This window comes from Juglans regia, chromosome 3 (genome assembly GCF_001411555.2).
Source record: "Juglans regia cultivar Chandler chromosome 3, Walnut 2.0, whole genome shotgun sequence".
Taxonomy (NCBI): Eukaryota; Viridiplantae; Streptophyta; class Magnoliopsida; order Fagales; family Juglandaceae; genus Juglans; species Juglans regia.
In genome coordinates, this window is record NC_049903.1 from 12,610,499 (window position 1) to 12,628,471 (window position 17,973).

Consider the following 17,973-nt stretch of genomic DNA (forward strand, 5'->3'; position numbering starts at 1 on the left):
TTTTATTTCAATTTATTATCTAAATCTTACTTTACCCTCTCCATATCTCTCTATTTGTAAGTATTAATGATACTATTGTACCATGCATCTAGCATTTTTTTATACATTTTTTTTTTATAAATTTAATATAATGAAAATTTTGTCACCCCAAACTTTTTTCTCTTAAAAAATATCTTTCACAAAAATTAAAACTTTAAAAATAAAATTGAAGTATAGGTAATTTTTTTATAAATAAAAAAGGACAATAAAATTTATTTTCTCAACTTTTTCTCTCTTTTAAAAGAACAATTCTATACAACTTTCTCATTATCCGTATATTATATATTTTTAAAATTTTTAAATTTTTTTAAAATCGTTTATAATATTTATTTATTTATTTTTTCTCTTTATTGCAGTGAGCACAACAAAGGAAAAAAGAGCACTGCAACGTTTGTAGTAGAAGACACATAAGAGCGGTGAAGTGACTGGAGTCGTTGTCTCATTCACTAGTTTTTGAGGAAGTAATAACAACAACAGAGACTAAGAAAGATTTTCTAGGAAATGAAAATGACAGACAGAGATATAAAGGTTAAGGATTCATAATAAGACCGACTAGATTAGCAAATCGGTGACTATAGATTTAGGAGAAGATAAACCCAAACCGCAAGATGAAAAAGACGTGTGGAAGCTACGATGACAAGAATCAAACAGCAGCAGCAAGTACAGCTATGATAAACATCCAGCTACTTTCATTCCTCCCATGTCCACTTCAGTTTCCGAGAAAAACCCATCAACCGGGCCCTTAAAATGGGGCTGGGAACCGGAGAAGCAGGCTCGGCAACCTTATTATCTTCAGGTGAGAGCAACGTCATGAGTCCCGAAGACAAGACCGGCACCACCACCACCACCAACAAGGACGTAAGGGACAAGGAAATTGCTCAATACAATGCCGATGCCCGGCTCATGGCTGAGTTTGAGCAGTCTAGTGGTTCGGGTAAGTCTTTTAACTACTCAAGATCAGTACTGCATGCTCCACAATCTGTGCCTGAAGAACAATTAATAACTGCGTATCTGTCCAGAATACAAAGAGGTGGTCTAATTCAGCCCTTTGGATGCTTGCTTGCAATTGAGGAACCCACTTTTAGAATCATCGCTTATAGTGAAAATTGCTTGGAACTGCTGGCTTTAGACAGCCAATTCGAGTCAAAAGAGTTTAAAGGTTTGCTTGGAATTGATGCTAGAACCTTGTTTACGCCTTCTTCAGGGGCTTTATTGGAGAAAGCTGCCTCGTCTAGGGAGATTTCGCTGTTAAACCCTGTTTGGGTCTACTCTACGAGTATCCAAAAGCCATTTTATGCCATACTACATAGAATTGATGTGGGGATTGTGATTGATTTGGAGCCCGCACAGTCGGATGATCCTGCATTGTCCCTTGTTGGGGCAGTGCAATCACAGAAACTGGTTATTCGGGCGATTTCTAGACTGCAGTCAGTCCCTGGGGGAAATATTGGTGCGCTGTGTGATACAGTTGTGGAGGATGTTCAGAAGCTCACAGGATATGACAGGGTTATGGTTTATAAGTTCCATGATGACGATCATGGTGAAGTTGTATCTGAAATCAGAAGATCAGATTTGGAACCCTACTTGGGTTTACATTATCCTGCCATAGATATCCCTCAAGCTGCTCGCTTCTTATTCAAGCAGAATCGAGTGCGAATAATTTGTGATTGCCATGCAAATCCCGTAAGCATCATTCAAAGTGAAGAATTAAAGCGGCCTCTTTGTTTGGTCAATTCAACACTTCGGGCACCACATGGATGCCACACGCAGTACATGGCGAATATGGGCTCCAATGCCTCATTGGTGATGGCAGTTATTATCAATGCAAACGATTCGTCAAAGCTTTGGGGGTTGGTAGTAGGCCACCACACTTCCTCACGCTATGTCCCTTTCCCCATTCGCTATGCATGCGAGTTCCTTATGCTGGCATTTGGACATCAGCTATGCATGGAGCTTCAACTGGCATCACAATTGGCAGAGAATAAAATTATCAGGACACAAACCTTATTATGTGACATGCTTCTCCGGGATGTCCCATGTGGTGTCGTCACTCAGTCTCCTAGTATCATGGATCTTGTTAAGTGTGATGGGGCTGCATTGCTTTATGATGGGAGATGTTGGCTGGTGGGTGTGACTCCAACTGAATCACAGGTGAAAGATATTGCAGGGTGGCTGCTTACTAATCATGGAGATTCCACGGGACTGAGTACAGATAGTTTGGCTGATGCTGGTTACCCTGGTGCCGCTTTACTCGGTGATGAAGTTTGTGGCATGGCTTCTGCAAGAATCACTTCAAAGGATTTCTTGTTCTGGTTTAGGTCTCACACTGCAAAGGAAGTAATATGGGGAGGAGCCAAGCATCAACCGGATGGTAAAGATGATGGCAAAAAAATGCACCCAAGATCGTCATTTAAAGCTTTTCTTGAAGTAGTAAAAAGTAGAAGTATGCTTTGGGAGGTTTCAGAAATCAATGCAATTCATTCTCTACAAGTTATTATGAGAGACTCGTTACAGGATATGGAGGACTGTGGTTCTAAGGTATTGAAAAAAATTCAGCAGGGTGATACTGGTATGCAGGGGATATATGAACTCAGTTCAGCGGCATATGAAATGGGTAGATTGATTGAGACAGCTACAGTTCCTATTTTTGGGGTTGATTCGGATGGTCTCATCAATGGATGGAACGGAAAAATTGCTGAATTAATAGGATTGCAAGCTAGCGAAGCCATGGGGAAGTCCCTGGTTAGTGAAGTTGTTCATGAGGACTCACGTGGAACTGTTGAGAATCTTCTATGCAGAGCATTGCAAGGTAAAACCATTTTTAACATTAGTGAATATTCATTGATTGCTACCGGACTCAAATGGCATAGTAAACTATCTTGCCTTCCTAAAATTTGTATGATGCAAAGAGGTTGCTAAATGATGTAACTTATATGACTTGTGTTATCAGTTATTTCATTAAAGATCCAACTGCATTAAAAACCCTATTCCTTAAAGGGAACTCAATGGGGATTTTTCCTTACATGAATACATCCCTTTGGAGCACACAAGTATATAATTTTTTGTTTTTTTGGTGTCATGAGCATTACTTTCAGTTATATGACTGTAAAGATAGAAGTTCTTCTTCATGTCACCGTCATAAATTGTTTTAGGAAAATATTTGGTAAGATATATGAGATGCGTGTTTATTTTTTTACGTTGTCTCGTAAGTCCCTAGCCTCCATCTTGTTTCTCTTTCCATTTTTCTTAGATTTTCCGTATTGGTATAATCTTTAGCCAACTTCTATATTATCCAGGTGAGGAGGACAGAAACATTGAATTAAAACTTAAAAACTTTGGGGTTGATCAGAATAAGTCAGTTGTATACATTGTGGTCAATGCCTGCAGAAGTAAGGATTACACAAACAACATTGTCGGTGTGTGCTTTGTTGGTCAAGATGTTACATCGGAGAAAGTTATTATGGATAAATTCATCCGCATGCAAGGGGATTATGAGTCTATCATACAAAGTCTGAATCCATTGATTCCACCTATATTTGCTTCTGATGAGAATGCCTGCTGCTCTGTATGGAATGCAGCCATGGAAAAGCTAACTGGTTGGAGGAGAGATGAAGTCATGGGTAAAATGCTTCTTGGGGAAATCTTTGGAAGTTTCTGTCGGCTGAAAGGTCAAGACACACTAACTAAATTTATGATTTTATTGTATCGAGGAATTAGTGGTCATGATACTGAGAAGTGCCCTTTTGAGTTTTTTGATAAAGATGGAAAATTTGTGGAGGTAGTCGTAACAGCAAACAAGAGGACTAATGCAGGTGGGCATGTAATTGGCTGTTTCTGCTTCTTGCAGATTGTTAAGCATGAACTGGAACAGGCTTTAGAAGGATGCTGGCAAAAGGATAGGGAACAGCGGTTGGCTTATGTCCGGCAAGAAATGAAAAATCCTCTGAGTGGTATTCGCTTTACCCACAGACTCCTCGAAAATACAGCTGTTTCAGAACGTCAAAAGCAATTTCTTGACACTAGTGATGCATGTGAAAGACAGATCATGACAATCATTGAGGATATGGACTTCGAAAGTACAGGGGAAGGGTGAGTCTTCTTATTGTGGGTCCATGATATGCATGATTTTGGGTCTCAAGTTCTTTACACATAATTGCAACCAATAAACCATAGAAACCAACTAAATATATTATAGCAAAGGAGATTAGAAATCTAAGATCTTCAGTAGAAGGACCTTGCAATTTACTTTTTAAGAAAATATATTTGCAATCTTAAATTGTGTAACCGCCGCGTAATCGCTTTGAAAAAAGTGAATAAAACATGGGATCTACACAAAAAAAATTAATTTTTTAATAGTAGACTCCCATCTTTTTGAAAGTAATTACGCGACATTTACGAATTTCACGGTTGTATGTAGAATTACTCGACACCACTTTCTATAGACCTCTCATATTTGTCATGATTCTTGGCACTGATAATGAACCTATGCGGCAATACCTCAAAAGTGTCTAATATCTAATCCTGGTCATGGCAGTAGCCTGCAGCTAAACATGGAAGAATTTCTCTTGGGAAATGTTTTGGATGCCATTGTCAGTCAAGTCATGATCTTGCTAAGAGAAAGGAATTTAAAGCTTTTTCATGAGATTCCAGAAGAAATCAAAGCACTATCTCTGTATGGTGATCAAATCAGGCTTCAACTGGTCTTGTCAAACTTCTTGCTTAATGTGGTGCATTACGCATCTTCTCCTGCTGGCTGGGTGGAAATTAAAATTTCACCTGGTCTGAAGCTTATACAGGATGGCAATGAATGTATTCGTTTACAATTCAGGTACCCAACCACAACTTTTCACTTGTGAATATTCACATTGTATGTTAAAAATCCTAGTTGCACATCTCTCTCACACCTCACACACATCTTTTAGACCACTTAATGCAATGATGACCTTTTATCTGTGCGCTTCTCCATTTCCCTTTTCCTTATAATTTTGATCATAATCTCCTTTCTTTTTTTTTTTTTGGTCGGGAAACCTCTCCAAGGCAGGGCCGTTCGGACCCATCCCTGCAGAGTAAACTCCAGTCTTGTGACATAAGAGACAAGACTAGATATTTGATCATAATCACGAGAGGTTGGGATAGTAAGTTGAGATGAGATAAATTGAGATGAAAGTTGAATAAAATATTATTAGAATATTATTTTTTAATATTATTATTATTATTTTTGGATTTAAAAAAGTTGAATTGTTTATTATATTTTGTTTGAGAATTTAAAAAAGTTGTAATAATTAAATGAGATGAGATGAGATGAGATGAAATGTATTTTTGTATCCAAACCTACAAAATAAATAAGATAAATACAGACTAAAAATTTAATTCTTGTGCATGTAGAATGACACACCCTGGGCAAGGCCTTCCTTCTGCTCTTATCCAAGATATGTTTGAAGGAGGAAACCAGTGGACAACACAGGAAGGCTTTGGGCTCAAGCTGTCTCGGAGACTTCTCGACAGGATGAATGGTCAGGTCCAGTATGTTAGAGAGCATAATAAATGCTATTTCCTCATTGACCTTGAACTTAAAACGAAGAAAGAAAGGGAAAAACGTTCACAGGCAGATAAAACCAGGATGACTTGACTGTCAAGCAGATTACCTGCACAGCCACCTCAATTATATATATGGGTATGTCAGGAAAATTCTGGTAAGACCTCCATGGTTTATTATAAGTTAATCGTTCCCGGGACCATAGTTTTGACTACCAATCCTAGCCATTGATATTCTAACTGTTTCTTTATTATGTGCTGCTGGATTTTTGTATAAACGTTTTGTTGATATATGTATATATGCGTGTACACCGTATTCTCCTGTTTAAGGTATTGCTTGGATGGTGAGTTGAGTTGAGTTGACATAAAAGTTGAATAAAATATTATTTTTTAATATTATAATTGTTTTAAAATTTGAAAAAATTAAATTGTTTAGTATATTTTGTGAGAATTTAAAAAAATTATAATAATAAAATAAGATGAGATGAGATAAAATGAAGCATTTCTTGTATACAAACCGAGTCTAAATATATGTGCTAGTCGATATCTTAGATTTTTATCCATTTAGATAGTAAATGTATCTTATTACATTTCATCATTATAATTATTTCTACACAATATAATAAATAATTTAATTTTTTTAAATTTTAAAATAATAATATTAAAAAAATAATATTTTATTCAATTTTAAACTTATTATTCAAACTACACCTCTTATCCGAGTGTAGTATGAATGCATATTTTAAGTTTAAGAATTTAGTGAGGGCATAAGCTAATAGACATCATCAAGAATAAAGTTTATTTTCACGTGCCAAATATATATATATATATAATTTAGAACAGGAACCCATAAAAAAAGGAACAGATGAAGGGCTTCTTATCGTGGGAGTTGTTTTCAACATGTACACTTGCTATGTCCGTAATCAGGCAACAATAATTGTGTTTATTGGAATGGCTGTAGGGAATATTTTTACAAAATATATAGATATAAGCAGGCATGGCATGGCATGGCATGCCTCTACACAACGCGAATTTTCTACTCAAGAACACCGAATACATAGGATCGAACCCACCATCCCCTTCCCTTCTCTCTCCCCAAACTATACAATTATGCAGTCCATGCTAAATCGGCCGCCCTCAAAAGCTCACATCTACCCACGTAAACATCAGAATTAACAAGTAATACATCGCCAAATGTCAACATAATGGAGGCCAGACTGAAAAGAGCAGATAAATCATTGTAGCACAAACACTGATACTGCATTTGCCACCTCAGATGATTCAGTTCGCTCATGGTTTGCTGTTGCTCCTCCCTTGTTGCATATTAAGCCAGTGATCTGCACCTCATATCACCAAAATGCTCCTACAGCTTCTTCCAAAGCTCTCTATCAAAACTTGGGAAGTAATAACATACAAAATCTTCATTTTTTTTTTTTTTTTTTTTGGGTGGGTGGGGGTTCTGATACTCATTTCTTCCTAGAGATTTATACAGTTGATTATGTACGCAAAAGTTAGTATTCACAGTCACCATCAGTTTGGGCTGAGGATACCGTTAAGAGCTATCTGGCCTGGCCCCTCACCAGAGCCATCCCTTGTCAGGCTTCCTGAAGAATCGCCCAAGTGGGAATCATTCGGCTTCAGGACCTGGACGTTCAAACTGTTGGAGGGAAGATGTTCCAGGATGATCTACATAGAAACATTTGGAAAGCTGGTCAGCAATAGACATGATCTACTTTGTCTTTGTCCTATTAGACCACATAGCCATTGCGTATTTAGATCGATTTACAGAAAATTAACAATTAGAATGGCATCATTTTGAGTACACTTTCAGAGAAAGCTATATCAAGGGAATTCCAACATGCTGGGAAAATTCTTTTAACTTTCAATTCTAGAGTCTATCACTGAGATTAATATCACTACAATTAAGAACAATTCAAAAGCCTTTTATATGGTCAATAATTTTATTACCTGATCACCTGCCTCTGAGCCCTCCGAGTGAAAGAGAATTGGGCGGCAGCGCTTATCTTCATTCATCAAGCTGGAGTTCTGGAAGTGGGTCACAAGGGCTGCCTTTCCCTGGATTCGAGCATATGCCAAGGAAGCAACTTTCTCACTATTAAACTTCTCCCACTTTTTTCCATTAAATGCCTGCATAAAATTAGGGACATTAGAAAAGTTTTACAATCTATCTTCCAGTACATTTACCACAAAGCCCTTAATGATAAAGAGAGAACCCAATAAACTGAATCCCAAAAAATTTTAAATGAGCATAAAAAATGAAACCTCGTAGAATGGAATAATGTGAGAAGGAGATAGCATATTGATAAATGCATAGCCCACGTTGCATTTATTCTGCACCAACATAAAGGAATTGCAATCAGTTCCAATCGAAGAAGCATTGAAGACTGAACATACAGAATATAATAACGTAGGTAAAACTCAAAAAAATACCTTGAAATCAATCGGCAGATAGAGGAAATCATAAGTACCCCTGTGGTTTTCATCAATAGCAGCTAACAACATTTTTGAGGTGTATCTGAAAGATAATAATAATACAAAAGTCATCTTGAATATGCATCCAATAATGTAAGAATCTATTCGCAAAAGACACAATCATAGAGTTAACTCTTACTTATTTGGGATATTTTTTATCATTAAAGTTGTCCGAGCATCTTCCCCACTTTTAATCTTATCTAAGTCAAGCTGAAACTGTTTCTTGCTATCAACCTGGTTCTCAACCCTTCTGCTCCGGCCACGCTCTAAGCCCTCCATGCTGGAAGGTGGCATCGCTGGGTACAGGCCATTACCTAAAAACACAGGGCTAAGCCTCGGCGAAGACCGAATCCTGAAACTTGATGAACCATTTTCAGACATGCTCCCAGGTATATTAATGCCAGGGTTAATTCCAGCACGAACACCCATATTCACCATAAAATTTCCATCGTTTGGGCCCAAACCCACGCCTCCATAAGCAACAGGACTCATCAATGAGGTTTCTGGTGACTCTGGGAAGAAACCGAAATGCCTCTCAAAAGGAACACCGGAGGGAGCAGATCCAACATGATGATGGTGATGTGGCTGGGACGAGCCGAGCAAAGAGCCATGCCGGCCTGAGTATTGAAAGGGAAGGCCCTTTCCATTAGATGTATATGGATGTCCCACAGATTGACTTGGCCAAGCTGAAGAACTGGTGGGCTCTGGGTATGGATTTGGATTTCCCCAAAGAAATTGCTGCCCAGATAATGTTTCAATGGCAGATCCATTTGAAGTTGAAGGGCCAAAAGAGGGCATAGCTTGGTGGTACTGGTCCAACTTGGGCTCTGGAAATGAATGTGACTGTTGTAAAGCAGCCCCATAGGCTGAGTTTGAACTGGTAAATATGTGGTCCACATGGCTTACCCTTCCTTGGTCCTTGCCAATAGGAGCTACCTTCACAGAGGATGATAGTTGAGGATGCAGAATTGAAGCCAATCCAGGCAAATGATTGCCAGCTGTTGGACTAATGGTCCTAAAAACTGGGGATTTACTAATAGTGGGCATAGAATTTTCAATAGAGCCATTAAACTGAGCCCAGTTACCTGTCATGAGCATTACGTTGACCTCAGAACATTTATGTGTAAGACTAATCTGATTTCAAAAAGGCATCACAAAGGACCCTACCTGGCGGAGAATTGGCAATTGGTGAACCTACTTGATGTCTAAAACTTCGAGATTCATCTTGTTCGAGCTCTTGATTCAATTGCAACATCAAGCTAAAGGTACAATAAATTATAATATCAATAATTAAAAGCTAGAAATTGAAGAGGGAAAAAAATATAAACAAGTTTAAATTTTAAAAACCCGCAACTAAAACTATCTCAAGTCAATAATCACATTTTTTTTTTTAAATGTGCTGATTGACTTGAGTAAATTTTAATTGCTGATTTTTATAAATGTCAAAATATCACATACACCAGATGAAAAAAAAATGCCAAAATAGTAAGGGAACACTAACTCAGTCCCATGACAACAATGGTTCCCACATTTGCAACATTTTTCAATTCCTTACTATTTACTCGTCTTTTTAAAAGGGATGTTTAATGCCTAAAAGGAATGAATCCTCACTACATGCAAAGATAACGTACAGAAACCAAATATTGTGTGAGTTATCCTGACAAGAAGTCAAATATAGAGTTCAACGGGAGCTCTCAGTACATATGAAGACAAGGAATATAAGTACAGTACAGAACAGCATGTTATCTATTCCTTCCATTGTATAGGATGAAAGTCAAATACCAGAGTTTGATTCCAAAAACGAAAAAAGCCATTATATTTATCATGGACAATTGTTACATAATAAAAAGCAAGGAAGATCTCTTTAGAAAGTAAAGAAAAGTAATGATTATAAGAGGGTTTATTTTAGATGTAATCTCACTAAAAAAAGAGCAAAGGGGAGCAATCCTAATACACAAGAAGTACAAAAGAGAACCTCCTATTCAGAAGAAAAAGAAAAACAGCAGTTCAGAAAGAGGATTGTGAATTTTGATAGGTTATAACATTTAAAATGTGAGTCAAGCACATCAGAATACGCACTTTCTACGAGCTCCACCAGGACGACTAGGTTCAAGCTTTATGCGTTTGCCAGCTATGTCACTCCTATTTAATGACTTAAGTGCTGCTTCTGCGGCTCTAACATCATAAAATTCAATAAACTTATGATGCCTCTTGTGTGGTGTTTCCCTTATCTGTTTTGTACAATATGTACCAAAATGCACATATATTAATGTGTATGCAAAAGAAATTCCGGAAGGAATATAAGAAAAGGAATGATTTAAAAAGAGAAACCAATCACCTCTTTGACCTCTCCATAAGCCCCAAATATTTGGCGAAGATCTTCGTTTGAAACAGAAGGATCCAAATTAAAAACTACCAAGGTTCCTTGATTAATATCCTTGTCTGATGGATTATCCTGGCATGGTACCACAAAAAGAAATAAACAGTGATGGGATGATAAAAAAAATGAAGTATCGACAGCACAAAAGTAGAAATGGGAAGTTGGAAATTTGTATTACAACCTTTGGAATTGAGAAGTGAATGTCAAGTTTTCTCCGCCGCAGTGGTTTGTTTTGTAATGCACGCATAGCAGTTCGAGCAGCACGGATATCAAAATAAGATATCATTACAAAGCCCCTATGTTTACATGCAGTATACAGAGTTCTGATATCGCCATATTGCTACAAAAAATTTGTAAAAAACTGATTATAAGAAGAAATAAAAACATGATTTAAAACCATAAATCATCTAAGCCTAGACATAAAAATATTATAATCCCGAATAAGAATAAAAATATCTTAAACTGAAACTCAGGCCCCAACTAGTTCTGCATACAAGATTATGTAGCTGTTAAAATGAGTGACAGGGCCAGACAATTTAAGGAAACTGGTGTAAATTTAAATGCTAAGAAGTGACGGAAACTATACTTCGGTCAGCCAATGACAAAGTTAAAAAGTCCAAAAATCTTGATTAGATTAATCTTAGTCCCAGAATATACTTTCTTTCCTTTGTTTCACAGGTAATGCATCCGATAATGCTGAATTCAACATAAATGACATCTCAAACAAGGCAAAGCAAAAGATGGATCTTGCACCACCGCATGTGCCATGGTCCACAAGGTAAATATGGACAAATGTTTTGCAAAGGCATGCCATGCACAGTCAATATAAGAGGTAGATAGGACCCATATACCCTGCAAAGGGAAGTTACCATAAAAACTGAGGGCCACGTGCAGTAGAGCAGAAAAATTAACATGTAATGACTCATGGCCACCAATTTATGATGCCCCAACCCTTCACACCACACCCATGTCAACACAAGACATTCAAGAATGAGAACTAGAAACTTCAATGGTCAAAAGCTTTTGAAAGGCATTCAACACTAGTTATCAATTTCTGTACCCAACACCCTTACCCAAGTCCATGAAATAGCAAGCACTTGATTAATAATTTATTCATTAGCACTCAATAAAATACAATTTATTCATAAGAACGTATTCTATGACCCAGAGACCAATGTTTACTTCATATTATACAAAAACGAAGTAACACACTGCCCTCCATAGCATTCCAAGATCAGGATGTGCATCTTACACTTGAAAAAAATCACTGGAAAGTGGGAAACCATGTGAAACATGGATTTAGGTGAAACAAATGAACAATTAGATCAGCAGGAACAAAGAGAATGAAAAATATGGTAATAAATTAAACATATTTGATGACAGATGGCATTCTGAATTTTACGTCATTGTTGTTACTTTTTTCTTGTGGGGGAGATGAGTAGCAGCTCATGTTGAATACGTTCAATCCTTAAGAACTATGGATGCCACAAGAAATCATACAAAACTGACCCAGTAATGAAGTTGCTTGCTGTAAACCAAAGAAAGAAACCATCGCAAATAATGATCAAACAAAAATGCATACCACATCCTCATATTAAACTAAGGGGAGCTTGGACTGACTTAAATTACCTCAAAGAGCGCTTTTAGTTCAGAATCCTCAACATTACTATTAATATTTCGAACAAATAATGTCCTGGAAGGATGTTCCCCATACGGGTGTTCTCCGGCAACAGTTCCCACACCATTTGGAATAGCATAGTGAGAGATCCCATTCCCAACAACACCATCAGACAAACTTATCTTGGACATACCCATGCTCAAGCTCTCCTGAGGATCAATTTCCAATTCCATACCTCCTCCACTTTCAAAAATATTATACTCTTCCAAGTCCTCCAGTGAACCAGGCAATCCGTTCAGGTCAAAATCATCCATTATGCCAGCTAAAAGCTCCTCCTCATCGTCAGGAAGCAAGCTTCCAATTGCATGAGTTTCAAGATCTTCAAGGGGATCATTACCCTCCATGTCTTGGTGGAATTTCTCTAAGTCAGACGGGACATATTCCACAGATTGACAACCATGTTCTGATTCATTCAAGTTTACTGCATGTTGGAAGAATCAAGTTAGAATTCACAAAATAAAAGGACAAAAAAAAATTGTGTAAGCAATCACCAACACCTACATTTTTCGTGAGGAAGAACAGGCAAAGAACTTGAAAAAAGGCTAGCATCAGATCCAGACAAGATCCCCCATGCACCACTTCCAGCCTCCTTTGAAATATTTATAGATGGAATCTTAGTAGTACCTATTACAAACAGTACAGGAGACTTGCACATCAAAGTTTTTACTTCATCAACTCTCCAAATAATAAAATGGAAAATTTTAGAAAGCTACCTGAAGATAGATGGTTTGGGAACTGCTTCATTGCATCACCTTTCTGCTTAAAATACAATGATTCAAATTAAGTGCACCTCAACATCTGCAATGGTTAAGATTAAAAAAATATCATCAACAGAACTTAGAAACTGATCACTAGACAATTGCCGAGACTAGCTAGGGTGACAAGATCATAAATTCTTAGAGAGGATGGTGCTCAAATGAGATCTGCAAACGATATGGGGTGAGTTTGTGGAAACACATTAGAAAATGATGGGAGACTTTCCCAAGCCATGCATGTATTGAGGTAGGTGATCGTTCTCGAGTTAAGTTTTGGCACGACAAATGGTTCAATGAACAAAGCCTCAAAGAAACATGTCCTGACATTTTTGAGCTTGTACGGGAGAATGATGCTTCAGTAGCTGATCTCTTGGTCTTCTCTCGTGGTTCCCCTCAATGGAATGTATATTTCATCAAGGTAGCACATGATTGGGAGTTATTTCCAAGTTTTTTGCCTTACTAGATTCCATCAAGGTGACTGAGGGCACCTTAGATAAGTTCAGTTGGAGCCCCTCCAAGAAAGGTAGATTCATAGTTAGGTCGTTTTACCAAGTTCTAACAATCCTAGGGCATGACCACTTTTCCATTGAGGTATATATGGAAGATGAAAGCTCCTCTAAGCTTTCGTTTGGACAGTTTCCCAAACAAGATTTTTACTATAGACAATCTATGGAAACATCGTTTAATGGTGTTGGATTGGTGTAGCATATGTCAAAAGGATGGAGAATCCATAGATCACCTACTTCTACATTGTGAGGTGGTCAGGACCTTGTGGGATGGTTTTTTTGCAAGAATGGGACCATCATGGGTCATGCCTCGTAGGCTGGTGGACTTTGTGTCAAGCTAGAGAGGACTCCAAGGCAATTCACAAGTGGGAAGATGGCCCCTATATGTATGTGTTGATGCATTGGCGGGAAAGAAATGATAGGAGCTTTGAGGATCGCAAGAGGACACTGGATGAGCTTAAAGTTTTCTTCTTTAAAACCTTGTTCTTATGGGCGGGGGTCTTGATTTTAATGGACTTAATGTCCATGATTTTCTACTTTCAGTTGTAAACCCTAGTTAGGTACTTAACCTGTATACATCCTATGTTCGTGCCTCATTTTCCTATGAATAAAATTTCTTGATTACCTAAAAAAAGGTAAATTATTTTAAGTGATTATAATTCCCACTACAGCCCCAACAAAAAGAATTATAGTGGATATTCAAAACCCTAATAACCAAATTCACTAGAACTGATGTTTCATGAAAACAAGTTCTTTTATAAGTAATGCAAGAAAATAAATCCTGAAAATTCATCACTCAGTCCAAGAATAACATAATAGTCCTCTATCTTTTTTTTATTGGCATCGGGTGTCCGGAACAGAGTCTCAACTAATCCCGGGGGTGCACAGGCCCTTAGTAAGAAGTTTCCCATAAATGCACCTCAGGTTCGTCTTCTATCTTAAGGAATGCCAAAGACATATCCAAAATGTACAATACAAAGCAAAGCCATTTTGTTATAAATCCAATTACTTGAATTTAAAGGAATCAGAGTATCAAACTAGGTTCAGCATTCTAGCTCGGAGATACTCAAAGATTTTGTTTCCGCTGCAGAGTTAATTTCATTAATCAAGGTGCGTAACAATAATGTAAAACTCTTAAAAGTCATATTTTTTTTTTATAAGTAATAATATTATATATATATCAATAGAAGTAACCAAGTACACTGGACGTATACAAGAAAAACACCTAGCCCATACAAGAAAGCCCATAATGACCCAAAAGCCCATGAAAACCAACCCAAAATACACCAAACCCGAATCAGAAAACTATCATTACACCTCCCTAACCCCATCCCCTAGATTCCGTAAAACTAATCTTCAACCCGAACATCACAAAGCCCTCCCTCGACTTGAGCTACCTCCCTTACCATCGTAGTTGATTGTCCATGAAAGATTCTTTAACTCCCTGCTTTTCTTAAACTTAGATTTGGTTTCAAGCGCATGGCTCGCCTTGATTGCAGTGAGTACTGTTTTAAATTGGTCTTCATATTCTCCATGTTCTCCATATGAAAGTCCCAGGGTTTGTAGAAACCCGTTATCTTTATTCAGAAACCTGAACCCGCTATATCGTTAATCGGAGGTTAAAAAGCAACGAAGGTGTAGAATTGGCACCAGAACCCCACCATATTCAATTCCAAAGCAACATTTTAATACAGTCAATTGGAACGTAAGCAGGCTGTTTCAAATATGCACATTTTGTCAAATTGGGCATCCTATTCATAAAAAAAATACTAGTTCAAAATTTGGGTGTGCAATATAAAGACAAAGTAGCAGATGATTACAGCCATGGCTAATCCAGCTTTATTCAAATAACAATAAAGCATGGATACTAAATACTTTACCCAGAACAGGGGAAAGAAAACAGAAAAACAGACCAATAGAAAGCAACCACAATGAATAAATAAATATTTTCCGAGCGTGTGTGTGTGTCTGTGTGTCTGTATGGAAGTGTACATATGAATGTAGGTAGCTTGGTATGCATGCACCAAATAATTGCAACACAAAAGATAGGGAAAAACACAAAAGTTGACAGTTTACGCGAACTACTGTAACAGCACAGTACGTGATCAAAACTACCAAACAAAACCCATAACCCAACTTTGCATTCGACCAAAAAGGTAGAGCAAAATCCCAAATAAATTCTAAGCAATCTGAGAAAAATCACTCCTATCCTAACAACAATTCAGGAAAAGAAAAAAACAGAATTTTCGTTTCAAAAAAAAAAAATAGCACCTTCCAAACCAATCCGATCAAACCCGCAAAACAATTCACAGCAATAACTTTGATTTCACGCAAAACTAAGAAAAAAAAATACAAAAAGATATATATATATAGAGAGAGAGAGAGTAATTAGCACAAAGAGAGACCTAGTCAACGAACCCTAGAGCTTGACAGAAGAGAGAGACTTGTATCCAAAAACAAAAACCTCTTCACGATCACAGAAAGATGCTACTCTTTGATAGTACTATCGTTTGTTTCTCTCTCTAAACCATTGAGATTTTTTTTGAGAGAGGGGGGGAGGTGGACGAGAGGAGTGAAAAGGAGCAGAGAATGATTGTGAGAGAGAGAGAGAGAGAGAGAGAGGAGAGAGGAGGGAGAGAGAGAAGGGTTGGTTTCTGAGAATGTTGGTGATTCAACTCTATTTAAATTGTTTTTGGAGTCCAAAATAATTAAATAATAATTAGAATTATCATCTCAATTATTGGTACTTACCAGCAGCTATTCAGTATTTGGATAAAAACATGATATCAAGAAAATGACCCTCATTTTGATCTAAAATAACCACATTGCCTGAGAGAGTATGTAGTAATTCTGACCAATAAACAGGGATATGAATGGGAATGCAGTTCTCTCATCTTAAGCTAGAAAAGGATAACGATGAGCCACATCAGCTAAAACGAAACATGTTAATAAGCTTCACAACACATGTACTTTACCCTCTTTTGTGATTTTCCGCTTTGCAAAAATGAAAAATATATATTTTGATTTTTTTAATTGAAAAAATACATACATATATACTCATATATGTGTTAACTTGAATAAAAAAAAAATGTGTTAACTAATAAAATAAGCATAGTATTTTTATAATTAAATATATAATACGTAACTTAATTTTATGTTTATATATTGAATATATTTCATAGCTATATTTTATAATTTGTATAACAATTAGTTAATAAGATTTAATAATTTTATATACTAGTATGTGAAAATTATATATGAAATAAATATATGTTATCATATTATTTGTATGTATTAATAATTTCTATAGGTATATAATATATTGTTATTATAGATAAATATAAACTAGCTATGTATTAATTATTTATAAATTTTTAAAATCTTATAATTCAATAAAGGTTCTATTTGTTAGTTGTACAAATTCAATATTAGATTTTTATTTTATTTTTTATCTATCTAATTTATTAATTCTTAAATCTTATTCAAAAAATAAAAAAATAAACAATTCAAGCCGAGTTCGAGTCATCTCATTTTTTAGACGAGCTCGAACTCGAGTTGAGAATTTAGCTTACCGAATCAAGCTCGAATAAAAAATAAATAAAAATCTCGAGCTTGAGTTTGAGTATTTTGAGTCGAGCTGAGCTCGACAAGCCAAAGACTGGCTTGGCTCGGCTCGATTATAGCCCTACATGGATGAGATAAAATGAAAAATTTATAAATAGTAGTGATATAGTTTGTGAATAGTAATAAAATGATTTGAGTTAAGATGTTTTATGAGATTTTGAAAAAGTTGAGAGAAAAAAATTGAATAAAAATATTATAAAGTTTAAATAATATTATGATATAATTTTTTTAATATTATTTGTGTTTTTGAGATTTGAAAAATTAAATTATTTTTTATATTTTATTTAGAAGGTTGAAAAAGTTATAATGATTAAATAAAAAAATTAAAATTTTAAAATTAAAAATTAAAAAATATTTATATTTAAAAATTATCTGAATATTAAGATAAAATAAAATAAGACGCGACGAGTCGAAAGATATGCAAAACTTACGGACCTTAGGTTGTGTTTGGATTTTGAAGTGAATTGAGTTGAGTTGAGTTGAGATGATAAAATATTGTTAGAATATTATTTTTTAATATTATTATTATTTTGAAATTTAAAAAAATTGAATTGTTTATTATATTTTGTATTGAGATTTGAAAAAATTGTAATGATGAGTTGAAATGAGTTCAGAGTATTTGAATAACCAAACGAAACCTTAGAGCATCCCCATCCGGATGCCTAAAACACTGTTTTCTCTAAATTATAGGGAAAATTATAGGGAAAAGCTCAAAAACCCCCTCCCATCCCATTCCCTAAATATAGGGAACCACTATTCATCTTCTAAATCATTTTTTATTAATATTTTATTTAAATAAATAAAATAAATTCTTTTTTCAATCAACTACATTTTCTCTTATACTCATATTTATTATAATTTTAAATAATATTTTTAAAAATAATTTAAATAATTACTAAAATATAAAAATAATAATTTTAAAAATATTATAAACCCTTAAAAAAATAATTTAAATTTTTATTT

At 35.8% G+C, this 17,973-nt stretch overlaps 2 protein-coding genes across 3 annotated transcripts; one reads left to right on the forward strand and one right to left on the reverse strand.

Annotated features, from left to right (window-relative positions):
• Nucleotides 1–434: 434 nt before the first annotated feature.
• LOC109006910 (phytochrome E-like) lies at nucleotides 435–5,955 on the forward strand. Its single transcript, XM_018986341.2, has 4 exons — nucleotides 435–2,848; nucleotides 3,336–4,128; nucleotides 4,574–4,867; nucleotides 5,425–5,955. The coding sequence occupies exons 1-4, from the start codon at nucleotides 787–789 to the stop codon at nucleotides 5,666–5,668; spliced, it is 3,393 nt and encodes a 1,130-aa protein (XP_018841886.2). The 5' UTR covers nucleotides 435–786; the 3' UTR covers nucleotides 5,669–5,955.
• Nucleotides 5,956–6,490: 535 nt separating this feature from the next.
• On the reverse strand, nucleotides 6,491–16,036 carry LOC109006909 (protein MEI2-like 5). 2 transcript variants are annotated; one of them, XM_018986340.2, is made up of 13 exons: nucleotides 15,805–16,036; nucleotides 12,839–12,923; nucleotides 12,627–12,749; nucleotides 12,077–12,546; nucleotides 10,629–10,787; nucleotides 10,406–10,522; nucleotides 10,147–10,298; nucleotides 9,235–9,326; nucleotides 8,207–9,152; nucleotides 8,026–8,110; nucleotides 7,858–7,926; nucleotides 7,543–7,722; nucleotides 6,491–7,260 (listed from the first exon to the last, which is right to left on the reverse strand). In XM_018986340.2, the coding sequence occupies exons 2-13, from the start codon at nucleotides 12,867–12,869 to the stop codon at nucleotides 7,105–7,107; spliced, it is 2,580 nt and encodes an 859-aa protein (XP_018841885.1). In that variant the 5' UTR covers nucleotides 12,870–12,923; nucleotides 15,805–16,036; the 3' UTR covers nucleotides 6,491–7,104. The 2 variants fall into 2 exon arrangements, with proteins under 2 accessions (XP_018841885.1, XP_018841884.1); XM_018986339.2 differs by having other exon boundaries at nucleotides 15,792–16,036.
• Nucleotides 16,037–17,973: the final 1,937 nt, after the last annotated feature.